The sequence below is a fragment of the Myotis lucifugus genome, unplaced genomic scaffold, assembly GCF_000147115.1.
Source record: "Myotis lucifugus unplaced genomic scaffold, Myoluc2.0 scaffold_657, whole genome shotgun sequence".
Classification (NCBI taxonomy): Eukaryota; Metazoa; Chordata; class Mammalia; order Chiroptera; family Vespertilionidae; genus Myotis; species Myotis lucifugus.
In genome coordinates, this window is record NW_005871705.1 from 129,354 (window position 1) to 142,839 (window position 13,486).

Below are 13,486 nucleotides of genomic sequence, written 5' to 3' on the forward strand. Positions count from 1 at the left end.
TCACTGCTGTGACTCGGAGCGTTCCCCATGGGGTCTCCGTCTCGGGCACCCGGCTCTGTCGCCGCCGCCGCCGCCGCCCCGCCTCGACCTGTCAACCTCAGACAGTACCCGGCGGCGGGGACGGGGAGGGGACGACGGCGGCAGCGGTGGCTTCCGGCTTCCTCGCCGTCAAGCGAGGACTGCTGTCGCCAAGGCGCCGTCAAGCGGACTCGACCCGCTGTCGTGCGACAGCCGCGGAGGACAGTGTCGGCAAAGGGCGGAACTGCGAGTGACGAGCAGGCGCTGCTGTCGCGCCGCGCCGTCCCCTGGCCTCCGTGGTCACGGTCTTTGTTAGGGGCGGACAGCCGGCAGGCCCAGAAGGCCCTTTCGGCTGCTCAATTCTTGAAAAGGCACGAGAAAAGAGCAGGGAGCCAGGAGTGAGCTTTACCTGAACTTTCTCCCATTCAGTCCTCCGCGTCCCCTCCGTGCCGGGCGACAGGAGAGAGTGTGACGCCGGTGACGTCACGACCAGCGTCTCCGCCATCTTCGTGTGGGCGGAGAGGCGGCCACCTTGGCCGAGCGGAGGGCGGGCGGCCGTCGATGCTGCGGCCCGGCGGGCGCGGGCTCCTCAAAGGGCCTGGCCGTGGCGGCGGCCGCGGCGGTGGCAGCGCGGCTGGCGGGCTGGTGGGGCCCCCTCGCTGGCTGTCGCCTCTTCACACCCGGGGAGCTGGCCCGCCACCGCGGCGGCCCCGGGGAGCCAGGCCTCTACCTGGCGCTGCTCGGCCGCGTCTACGACGTGTCCTCCGGCCGCAGGCATTACGAGCCTGGGGCTCCCTATAGCGGCTTCGCAGGTACCAGCGCGGCGGCTCGTGCCCTCTCGTGCTCTGACGCAGGCGGGTAGCCGCCTGTGCGGCATTCATTCATTCATTCATTCATTCATTCATTCATTCATCCATCTGCTGTTTTCCTCCCTGTATTCATCAGGCCAGCGTGGGGGTCGGGCTCTGCCGCTCGGCCCTCCCAGCCTCGCTGACACGGCGTGACTATGGCCAGCAGTTAGCGGCCTCTGGTCTCCATGTCCTTCTTCCTGACTTACGGGGAGAAGCGCGCCTCCTGCCTCTTGTTAGTCACCTATTACCCACCGGCAGAAGCCCCCGAGGGGCACCTGCTTTGTGCCACACTGCGTGGCTCTCGGGGCGCAGAGATGAAGGAGACCCTGCTGACGCCAATCGTCTCTTCAATTCCTCCGGACCCACCTTTCCCCTAAAAGTAGTGCATTTGGCTTGAGTAGGTCCTGCTTCCGGCACAGATGCACTTGTCTGCCTGCCTTAAAGAAGATTCTGAGGTTAGAGCGCTGGGCAAGAGCCTGGCCATCTTTTGCAGCCCTTCAGTACTCACAGCTGTGCGTATGTTATGCCTCAAAGAAACGTGTCGGTTTAAGTTTGCTCTGCTGACCCTGTTTTACAGCTGAGGGGATTAAAGGATGTGATTTGCCTAAAGCCCTCACAGCTAACAGGACTTAGACCAGTGGTTCTCCACCTTGGCTGCACATTAGAATCACCTGGGAATCTTTTTAAGATCCTGATTTCTGGGGCCTCATCCTCCGGAAATTCTGTTTCTTTGCTATGCGGTGGGGCCACAACATTAGTAACAAAGAAACAGAATTTCCGGAGATGAGGCCCAGAAATCAGGATTTTAAAAAGATTCCCAGGTGATTCTAATGTGCAGCCAAGGTTGAGAACCACTGAGTTAGACGAAAACCACCAGCTTATTACTTTTAGGTGTTGCCTTACCAGCCCCGAGGAATGACCACCTCTCAGGTTTAAAGAGGGGGAAAAAATGCAGACAAGCTTAAGGCCAGTGACAAGGCTGATATTAAATGAGCATTTTTCCACTTGTTTCGTTATCTTAGGGAAATTGGGAAGCTGCCTCTGGTACTTAAATACAAGCCACTTCCCTGTTTCTAGGGAGAACTTAGGAGACAGAAGAAGCATATAAAGGGAATCAAGTTCAGTTGGTGTTGCCAAGCTCCTCAAACAGTTGAGCAGGGGAAGGGGCTTACCCAGGGCTACACAGTGAGTAAGAAGTGGAGCTGGGACTGGAGTCAGGGGTTTTAGTTTACCTGCGAGGAGAGGGCACTTTTGGGTGCACTATCCTGCCCCACCCTGAAGCAGCTGTCATGGCTACATCCACAAGTGTGAGCATAAAACCCTCCGCTTCTGGGTGGTGTTTCTTCTGCAGTGTGCTCTGCTGTCTACAGAGTTCCTCGGTGCCATTATTCATTCAACGTCCATTTATTGACCACTAACGTGTAGCCTGCCTTGTGCCAAAGATTACAACATGCTCCCCACTGCCCACACAGGCTAGAAGAGAAGCAGATTAGGTTCATCTATTCATTTGTTCAATCTTTTTATTACCTTTTATTGATATAATTCATACACTATGAAATCTACCCCCTTTAACATGTATAATTCAGTGGTTTCTAATATAGTCAGAAAGTTGTGCAGACATTGCTAATTCCAGAACATTTTTATCGAACCCCCTACAAAATAAAACCCCACATCCATTAGCCGTCACTCCCCATTCCCTTCCATTCCCCAACCCTCAACAACCACTATCCACTTTCTGTCTGGGCATTTCATATAAATGGAATCATACATGTGGCTTTTGTGACTGGCTTCTTTCACTTAACACAATGTTTCCAAGGTTCGTCTGTGGTATATTAGTATGTACCAGTACTCCATTCCTTTTTTTTTTTCCCCCCCTCACCAAGGATATTTTTCCATTGATTTTTAGAGAGAGAGAAAGACAGAAATATCAATGTGAAAGAAACACGTTGATTGGTTGCCTCCTACCAGGGCCAGGGCCAGGGAGGAGCCTGAAACCGAGGTACATGCCCTTGGCTGGAATTGACCATTCTGTCTGCAGGCCAACACTGTACAGAGCCAAACCCGCTAGAGTTCCATTCCTCTTTATGGTCAAACTAGCGGCCTGGTGCATGAAATTCGTGCACTGGGGGGATGGGGTCCCTGCACCCTTTCACAGTCCGGGAGCCTTCAGGGGATGTCTGACTGACAGCTTAGGCCCGCTCCTAAGCTGTCAGACATCCCTTAGTGCTGCCGCAGATGTGGGAGAAGCTCCCGCCACCACTGCTGCACTCGCCAGCCGTGAGCCTGGCTCAGGGCTTCTGGCTGAGCAGCGCTCCCCCTGTGGAAGCACACTGACCACCAGGGGGCAGCTCCTGCATTGAGCATCTGACCCCTGGTGGTCAGTGCACATCATAGTGACTGGTCATTCTGTGTGGTTAATTTGCATATTAGCCTTTTATTATATAGGATTATTATATAGGATAATATTCCATTGTATAGATATACCACTTTTGTTTATTCATCATTTGTTGGAAATTGGGTTGTTTTCACTTTTACCTATTATGAATAATGCTAAAACATTCATGTGCAAGCTTTTTTGTAGGCATGTTTTCAGTTCTCTTGAGTGTAGAATTGCCAGGTAACTATTTAAATAATCTTTTTTTCAAAGACATATCTTTTTATTGATTTCAGAGAGAAGGAGGGAGAGGGAGAAAGAAAACATCAATGATGAGAGAATCATTAATTGGCTGCCTCCTGCAGGCTCCTCTATGTTTAACTTTTTGAGAAACTTCCAAATTGTTTTCTAAAGTAGCTGCACTATTGTGCATTCCCATCAGTGTATTAGAGTTTCAGTTTCTCCACTTCCTCACTGAATGGTTGTCTTTTTTATTATAGTCATTTTAGTGGTTTGAAAGTGCTATCTCATTGTGGTTTTGATTATTTGAATTTCCCTAATAACTAATTTGCTTGTTGATCATTTGTATGTCCTCCCTGGAGAAACATCTATTCAAGTTCTTTGTCCATTTTTTAATTGGGTTGCCTTTTTATTTTTTTATTTTTTTTTAAATATATTTTATTGATTTTTTACAGAGAGGAAGGGAGAGAGATAGAGAGTTAGAAACATCGATGAGAGAGAAACATCGATCAGCTGCCTCCTGCACATCTCCTACTGCGGATGTGCCCGCAACCCAGGTACATGCCCTCGACCGGAATCGAACCTGGGACCTTTCAGTCCGCAGGCCGATGCTCTATCCACTGAGCCAAACCGGTTCCGGCGCCTTTTTATTTTTGAGTTGTGAGAATTCTTTATATATTCTGGATGCTGATAAATGATTTGCAAATATAGGATGTCCCAAAAAATGTATACACACTTTGAATAGTTATTCATTCCAATGGGTTAAATCTGAAAAGAAACATCAATTGAGCTATCAGGAAAAAAAGTGTGTATACATTTTTGGGGGACACCATGTATTTTCTCCCATTCTGTAGGTTGTCTTTTTACCATTTTTTTTTGTAACTTGATATTTTTAAAAATATTTTTAATTGATTTTAGAGAGAGGAGAAGGGAGAGGGAAGAGAGAAACATCAAGTGGTTGCCTTCTCCCTTGAGCATCCCAGGTACCTTAACTAGGACAGAACCCACAGTCAGGAATCGAACCAGTGACCTTGCGGTGCACAGGACAACACACAAGCTACTGAGCCACACCCATCAGGGCTCTTGGTCAGGGCTCTTTTCACTTTCTTGATAGTGTCCTTTAAAGCACAAAATTTTTTAATTTTGATCAAGTTCAACTAATTTTTTTCTTTGGTTGCTTGTGCTTCTGGTGTCCTGAGAAACTATTGCTAAATCCAAGGTCACAAAGACTTTCACCTATGTTTTCTTCTAAGAATTTTATAGTTTTTAGTTCATAGATTCAGCTCATTGATCTATTTTGAGTTCATTTTACATATGGTATAAGGATCTAATTTCATTCTTTTGCATGTGGCTATTCAGTTCAAGCACCGCTTATTGAGAAGACTATTCTTTCCCTCTTGGAATTGCCTTGACAGTCTTTTTGAAAATCAATTGGTTTTCATTCAGTCAATACTTATTGAGAATGTACTAAAGAACAGACACTACCAGACACTGAGTAATCAATACTAAAGGAGTTTTGTGTTTCCCTTATAAAATTTGCTGACAGGTAAAAGACAAAAAGTCAGTAGTTGACACATAATTAATGAATTATTTTTGTGATGAGTGTAAAAGGGAACACACACTGCTGTGACCAGAGGCCAGGGAGCACAGAGGGAAGGCAAGGTTGGTGGCAGCTGGTGCAGAGTTCTGAATGGCATGTTATGGAATTTTGATATCATAGAGCAGAAGGAAGTCACTGAGAATTTTTAAGCAAGAGAATGACTTGATCAATTTGTGTTTAAAATAATCTAAGTGTTGTATGAAAAATCGGTTAGTAGGGAAAGAATGACTATATAAAGAACTGCTAGGGGTTTATTGTAGTTCAGATGAAAAATGATGACAGCCTGGGCTTGCTTAGTGGGAGATGGAGAAAGGTAGATATAAGAACTATTTAGGTTATGGGATTTGGGGACTGATTGGATGTGAGGGATGAAGGAGATGCCAAGGACTGCATTTCTGGATTGAGCAACTGGTTGATATTTACTGAGACAGGGAATGCTAGAACAGATGCATTTTCCTCGGGCTGGGGTGCTGATGACCATTAGTTGAGTGTGAACATTTTGAACTTGTGATGACATGTAAGTGATGCTGAGTAGACAATTGAATTTATAGGTCTGGAGCTCAAGAGAAGTCTGAGCTAAAGATACACACTTAGCAATTTTTGGTTTAGAGGTGGTATTTGAAACCACGGGAGTGGATGAGATTGTCAAGGGGAGGGTGTGGATGGAGTAGAGGAAGTGGACAATGATTGATCTCAGAGGCTGGTAGAAAATGCCTAGAGAGGTAGGAGGAAAACCAGAGTGTAGTGTCATGGAAGCCGAGGGACATGTCAGCTGTACTGAATGTTGCTGAAAGTAGATGAAAGAATGTGATAAATGCCAAAATGTGTGTCCAAGGTCCACGAGCATCTGTGACAGAGGAGGGGTATTATATTTGGGGGTGGACAGGGGGGTTTTCAGATGTTTCTCAGGAAATAGATTGAGTTGGTACGACGTCAGCGACTTACAAGTTAACCGACTGGAAACATGTCTGCTGCAGGCCGAGACGCATCCAGAGCGTTTGTGACCGGGGACTACTCTGAAGCAGGCCTTGTGGATGATGTGTCTGACTTGTCACTTTCTGAGATGCTGACACTTCAAAATTGGCTGTCGTTCTATGAGAAGAACTACGAATGTGTGGGTAGGTATTCCACAGGCCGTTTCCAAAGATCTCATTTCTTTTTCTTGTAATTTTTTAACGGACTAGAATTCTTTGGGGCTTGGACTCAAGGTTAAAATCTGAAAAATACCTATGGACTTTTCACCTTAAACTCTAGTTGGGAGTGTGGCAGTGAGTCCCAGAAGGAAATGGCTCGGGCACCTGGTCCCTCACTTTTAATCTTGGGAAAGCATTGCCTGCCCATTTGCTTTGGCCTCTGTTGCCCCTAAGCCAGTTGCCTGCACCACGCTTCACCAACCAGCTCCAGGAGGGCAGCTTTCTTGTCTCGCAGCGTTCCGGGCATCTGGCTTCAGCAGGCAGGAAGGCTTGAAGCCCAAGTTCGTGTGCAGTTTTGACAGATATTCTTTTACTTTGTCCTCTAAGGAGAGGGACATTAACCTATGTCCATCCTTAATGAATTGTGTCCCGGGGGAAGTTATGCTAATCCAACATGTGTTAAAGCTAGTTGTGTAGGGCACTGCCCTTGCTGCTGACTGGTGAGGCAGGAGGGAATTTGCCTTTTAAATGGGAAGACACCTAGAGAAGTGTTAGTCACAGAAACTGGGGTGGTTGGAGCCCTTTTTCCCATCGATTGCAGCCCCAGCCTCTCACGGGAGCCCCACTTGGACCCAACTGACTTCCTGAGGAACGTCAGTGTCCTTTCACCTTTGGAACAGGTCTACATGGGAAGTTCCTCCTCCACCCCCAGGCCTCTGAGTGATGCTTCTGTCATTACTACGTGGGTTACCTTTTCTGAAAACCTTGCCATTTGTACTAACTCCTCTGCTCCCTACACATCCAACTTGCCAAGGCTTTTTTAGTAACTTCTAAGGTTTTGTTTTCATGCCCACGCTCCTCCACACCCGCCACTGTTGGCCTTTGTCATCCCAACCTGTAGCACCCCTTCTCTGTTTTCACCCAGGCTGCCCCAGTTCATCCCTTAGACCACAGCCATGTCTGCCATGGAAGGAACTGGCCTCTATCCATCTGCCCTTCTCCCTTTTCCCACCAGGTTGCTGAACCAAGGTTGAAACATTACTGGGTTAATAAGGAAAAGAAAATTCAACACAAAAGAGTAAGGGTGGAGTCCTGTGAGTGGGCAAAGGATGCCAGACCAAATGTGTCATACTGGTGTTTGGTGAGATGAGTGAACTAGTCTTATTTGAAGAGTATTGATGTATGTGAGGAGGGTGGGGGTTTTAGTTAAGTCGGGATATGTTTGAATATCTACTATGCATAAGCTCTGGTACTGGTCCTGGTGAGGACCAGGGATGAGCTGAGTGCAGTGCCTGCCTCTGTTAGCTCACTCAATAGGAGGGGGTCGTGTTAGGCTCTTACAGGGCATCAGAAACCCTCAGGACACATCCGAGGATGAATGTGTATATATGGGTGCACAGTGAGGTGAAGACAACCAGAAAGCCATATTGGCAGCCACATGGCCAGGCCTCCAGGGAAAATGAGATGTCTTTTGTTGTTTTCTGGATATAGCACCGACTTAGAGACTCAGCCAATGGTGACCACCATTCCCATGAGGCAGCTACTACAACTCTCTCTATTGCCTCTACTACTGCTGCTGCCCTCTCTTTGGGTCGCATGCCTAAAAGCCACAAGATAGCCTGTCACCATGCATAGAGACCTTCAATAGGAGAAATTCTTGTGCCAGGCCAACTCTAGACTGCAGGCCTGGGACTAGGGCCCTGTACCCTTCATTTAATCTAACAAGCATGTAAAACGCAAGCTCTGTACTAAGCTGTTTTGAGTGCTGGGGCCTCATGGTAGGGGGAGAGAGATCATAAATAAGTAAGCAGATCAAGCAAGTCCAGATAGGACTGTGAATAAACTAAAACGCTAATGCAGTGCAGGTTTGGGCGCGTGTGGCCCCTTTAGAGAAGAAGGTCAGGGAGGCCTCTTAGAGGAGATGACAGATAAGCTGAGACCTGGAAGGCGGGAAGGAGCAGCCATGCTGAGGTCTGGACAGAGCCTTTCAGGCTGAGGTCGAGGCAGCTAAACATGGTCAAGGACTAGGCAGGAGGCCAGTGGGCAGGAGCCGGCAGGAAATGAGGGAGGGACAGCTTGAGAAGAGGCTCAGAAGGCAAAGGGAAGCCAGATGCTTATAGAGTGTTGGAGGCTTTGGTAAGAAGTTTGTACTTTATCCGCGTGTTTTAGGAAACCATTGCAGGGTTTAAACCTAGCATGGAGGTGACATGATAATCATTTTTCAAATGCTCACCTAGCTGCTTTGTGGAGAAAGAATTTTGGGAAGGGATCAGCTAAGGGAGACATACCAGTTGGGAGGCTATTGTAATCCAGAGTTTGGATTAGGGTGGTAGCAGTAGAAATGGAAAAGGACAGAATTAGGGAGTCGCTAATGGATTGGACATGAGCACATGGAAGCATGCATTTGGGTGTGAAGGAGGGGGTATCAGAGAGACCCAAGGCTCCTAATCCAAATAACCAAAGCCAGAAGTGATACAAATACAACTGGAAAAGTCCCGATGGGGAGCTGAACTTGAGAGGAAGAACTGAATCTTGGGAACACTCTATGTAAGTGCTCTGGGATTTAAGTGCTCAGGGCCTGGAGAGGTTGGACAGACAGCTGGGCAAGTATACACAGCTACCTCGTCCTCCCTGGTCAAACCTTCTAGAAGTGCTTTCTGCTGCTTCTCTTGCCCTGTGACGGCCACTTACACTCAGGACTTGAAGATGAGGAGACCTGAGCCCTTTGTAGCTTTAGCCCACAGGCTCTCCGACCACTTGCTGGCTGCTGCCATAGCTTAGACCATTACAAATTCTGGCATGGATTTTAAACTAAAACCAATTTCCACCCAATATGTCCATAGGACTGAGCAAGAAGAGAACGGGGAGGGGGGGGGGGGGCAGCGCAGGGAAGAAAGCATGTGCTTGGGCTCAGAACCACTCACTAGTTTCATAGACACCTCCCTCCCCTGTCTCTCCTGTGAATAGGGGAACAATGATTACTTTCTCATAGGGTTATGAGGATTAAGAAAATAGTAGTTATGTGCTAGCATAGCACTTGCCACTAAGTAATTGCTTAATAAGTAATATATTTATAGTTATATATGATAAAATAATTCAATTTTGGGAAGAATTAAGCCACAAAAATGTTACACAGAAGGCCATTTATTTGTCAGACATTTATTGAACACCTACTGTGTGCCTCAGGCACTGTGGAGCATTGAAAATGAATCACATGGTTCCACTCTCAGGGGACTGATGTCTGGAAGTGAGACGTTTTATAATTTCCTCAGAAGACTCTACAAGTACAAAAGGGATGCTTCTATCTGGAGTCTTCTACGATGTTGAAACATTGGGATAGAAGGTGCCCAAGTCCTCCAATATTTTTTTTTAAATATATTCCATTGATTTTCTTACAGAGAGGAAGGGAGAGGGATAGAGAGTAAGAAACATCGATCAGCTGCCTCCTGCACACCCCTAACTGGGGATGTGCCCGCAACCAAGGCACACGCCCTTGACCGGAATCAAACCCGGGACCCTTCAGTCCACAGGCCGACACTCCATCCACTGAGCCAAACCAGTCAGGGCACCAATATGAGTTCTTAAGAAATAAGCAGCCAGCAGGCTCCAGTAGAGCCCTGACCCCAGAAGCCCTGGGAAGCTGGGCAGTATTACAACTGCGGGAGAAGCCAAGCATCTCCTCCTGCCTCCCCCTGACACACACCATCCCAACCCCCCGCCCCCCCCCCCCCTTGCCCATTCTGACAGCAGCTCTCCTATCACTACAGGAAAGGTGATTGGAAGGTTCTACGGAAAGGATGGGCTCCCCACCTCGGCACTAACCCAAGTAGAAGCCATGATCACCAAAGGCTTGGAGGCAGACAAAGAGCAACTGAAAGAGAAGAAGAAGTTCCCACCATGCAACACGGAGTGGAGCTCCGCCAGGGGCAGCAGGTTCTGGTGTTCCCAAACAAGGTAAGCAGGCTTCCCTTCTGCTGCCTCCGCCGCTCCCAAACCCAACTCCTAGCTCCTCCTGTGGTTCAGGGAGGCAGTAAGTTGATTGTTAACCCAGGGGAACTTTTTCAAAATACATGTGCCCTGGGATAGTGATTCTCGACTTTGACTACTTGTTAGAATCTTCTGGGCAATTTTTAAAAATTACCAATGGTGGGACCTCACTGCAGGCAACTGGGTGAGAATATTAGGATTGAGATCTGGCCATTTTTTCTTTCTTTTTTTAATTCCCCAAAGACCCTGCTGAAGAACCCCTGAGAGGGACTGAAAAGTCACAAGCACTGTTTTCTTGCTTTGGCCTGTTCATCCATCCAAGGGCCTTCATTTCCTATTTGTCAGCACAAATCATTCCTGCCTTACGGAGGGATAAGGAGGTGGACATAACCACTTGTGTTGATGCCCTGAGGTGCCGTCTTAAGAACTGCAAATTCTGAGGAATTCCAGGAGGTAGGCTAGATGAGAAGTCCTTGCCTGTAAGAATTGAAGTGAGCCAGATTAGAATAGATGCCACAGGGGATATTCCAGGTTGGTTTGGGGAAACTAGAGAAAAAAAATTGTTTTCCTGCTTTAATGATCAGGCCAGCCTGGATTTAAATACAGTTCAAGTCCCTCAAATCTCCTTTAGCTCTGATAAGGGGACAAGGAGACAGAACTAGACAAACGCCCAGCCTCGAGGGCCTCAAAGTAAGAGCCCAGGTCACTGAGGGTCAAGGAGACCTGCTGTGGCTTCTGCAAGAAGGGCCACTCGCCTTGAGTGCTCCGTTGTGTAGATCCACTCTCTTCTATGGGGAGAGGCACACCTCTTTGCTCTCCTTGAGGCTGATTTCTTGTGTCAAAGCCAGCAGCTTTCTCCAGGCCCAGCCACCGTGTACATCACATGTTCCCTCCACCGTAATTCAGGGCAGCAGGAAGGAAAGCCTCGTCTCTCCCGGCCACCAGTTTTGCAGAGGCAGCCCCTCCAGGGTTATCATGTCTCCAGAAAGAGGGGCCCTCGCTTTAGGAAGAGGAACTGGGACAAAGGTGGGCCTTGCGGGAACACAAGCCTGAATGCAGGTGGCTTCAGAGAGCACTGGTCCCGCCTGGGAGGGGCCCAGAGGCTTGAGTGCATTTAGATGCTTGACTTTGCTCCCTTGGCGAACCTGCCTCCCTCTCCGTCCTCACAGCCTTGTCTGTCTTTGTGTAACGCCCTCTTACTTCCCTGAGTTGCTTAGGCTCTGCCTTCCCCCCAGAGCTCTTCCAGACCAACTCCAAGGAGCTTGGCCCCATCCCTGAGCTCCAACCCAACGCATTGCTTTCCACATGTACATACCTCCCTGGAGACTGGGAGTCGCAAGTCCTGAGGAGGGACTGGGTGTGGAGCACGGGTCACTGCGATGGGATGGATGGTTAGAAGGAAGGAGGTGGCGTTTCAGTGCCCTTCCCTGACAGCCTTGCTCTTGGGTAAGTTAACTGGGCAGCAGTTTCTCTGACAGCAAGTGATTCTGGTCCCAGGCACTTAAACCTACATGGGCATCAATTCCCAAGAATCTCATTTTTCTCTGCAAGTCTTGTGAGTCCATGGGAGGCTGTACTTAGGACCCTAAGATGAGGTGGGTTCCCTCTGCCCAGGACAGGAGGTTGCTCAGCTATGTTGGACCAGGTGACATCAAGGACTGCACCTGGGCAAGGGTCAGGAAATGGCCTCTCAGAGAAGGCTGACCACCAGGCCTTGTGTTGTTGCCTCAGTTGTCCACCCTACCCAAGTGCCCAAAACCCTAAGATCAAGGCACTAGGATGGAGTGGGAAGGGAAGAGAGAATCAGAGCCAGATACTGCTTTTGAGAAGCTCACAGGCCAGTGGGAGAAAGCCTTTCACTGGTGTTGCCGCCAAAGCAGGGAGTGCTGCCTCCCAGGAAGGCACAGGGTGGGGCGGGGCCAGGGAGCAGTGCCAGGAGGATGCCCTGGGCAGGGGAAGCTGGCGAAAGTTAGGAGAGAGAACAAGGTCAGGGGCTGAACACTGCAGACCTCGCCTTGGGAAAACGTCAAGATGGCTCACTGCTTCCTCCTCCCCCACCCCCACCCCCGACAGACTCTAAGTCCCTCTCCTTCTATCTTCAGTGGAGGCGTGAGCAGAGACTGGACTGGTGTCCCCAGGAAGCTGTACAAGCCAGGTGCCAAGGAGCCCCACTGTGTGTGTGTGAGAACAACCGGTCCCCCTAGTGACCCAGCACCGGACAACCCTACACACAGAGATCGTGGGGACTTGGACCACCCCAACTTGGAGGAATATACAGGCTGCCCACCCCTGGCCATTACATGCTCTTTCCCACTCTAAGCTGGTGCCCTACCTGTTGATAACCCACAGAGAAGCCTAATGAGCCCTGACTCACATGCACTAGGATGGCTCCTGACATCGAACAAGGGGGCCTGGAAGGACTCTGCAATGTAGCCCATGACCCTCACCAGTGGCTCACCATTCTGGTGACCGAGGCCAGAGCTCGGCAACTCGCCTAGTACTGGTCAGCCCGTTTTTGCCACTGTTCTAGATCTACTTGCCATCCTCCTTCAGAGCCCTCAAATGTTAATGAACACAAATATGACCAACTCAAAACTAACTGGACAGACAAGCAAAGGGCTGTAAGCTCCAATCCTTCCCATGGACTCCCAGGCTGCCAGATCAGCTGCTGGCCTCGTCAGGGGCACTGGCAAAAAGGGACGACATCACTCTCTTACAACTCAGAAACAAGAGGATACATCCAGAAAAGACCAAAAAGGAATGAATGAATGAATGAATGAATGAATGAATAAATAAATAAATAAATAAATAAATACATTTAAAAAAACCGGCATCAACATACTCTCTTCCAGGTTCCCTGATGGCTAAACTTGTTACCCCTGACTTTTATAACCTTTTTTCTTTCCTTTTTTGTTAATACTCAACTGAGGATATTTTTAGGGAGAGTAGAAGAGAGAGGGAAAGAGAGAAACATCGATGTGAGAGAAACACATCGACTGGTTGCCTCTGCATGAGCCCTGACTGGGAAGGAGCCTGCAACAAAGATACATGCCTTGACTGGAATCGAACCCAGACCCTTTGGTCCACAGGCCGATGCTCTATCTACTGAGCCAAATCAGCTAGGGTTGTAACCTTTCTTATATGTGACTCTTCTCTAATTTACAACCAAAAGCTGCATTGAGTTGATATGAGCTGGGCCAATACAGTCAGAGGTGACAATAAAAGAGTAGACTAATTCTGGAAATTGGAAAAGCTTTTGCTTATATAGATGCAGCAAATCCAG

General features: G+C 48.6%; 2 protein-coding genes across 2 annotated transcripts in view; one reads left to right on the forward strand and one right to left on the reverse strand.

Moving 5' to 3' along the window:
- ZZEF1 (zinc finger ZZ-type and EF-hand domain containing 1) overlaps positions 1–523 on the reverse strand; it is a 113,438-nt gene extending 112,915 nt beyond the window's left edge. The window contains 1 exon segment of the mRNA XM_023746331.1: positions 428–523. Coding sequence (XP_023602099.1) covers positions 428–523 — 96 coding nt within the window.
- On the forward strand, positions 428–13,030 carry LOC102420728 (neuferricin). The gene is given in 5 exon segments (XM_006105272.3): positions 428–609; positions 611–830; positions 6,061–6,201; positions 9,984–10,170; positions 12,306–13,030. Coding segments are annotated over 5 exon segments (795 nt in total). The 5' UTR covers positions 428–579; the 3' UTR covers positions 12,523–13,030.
- The last annotated feature ends 456 nt before the right edge of the window (positions 13,031–13,486 follow it).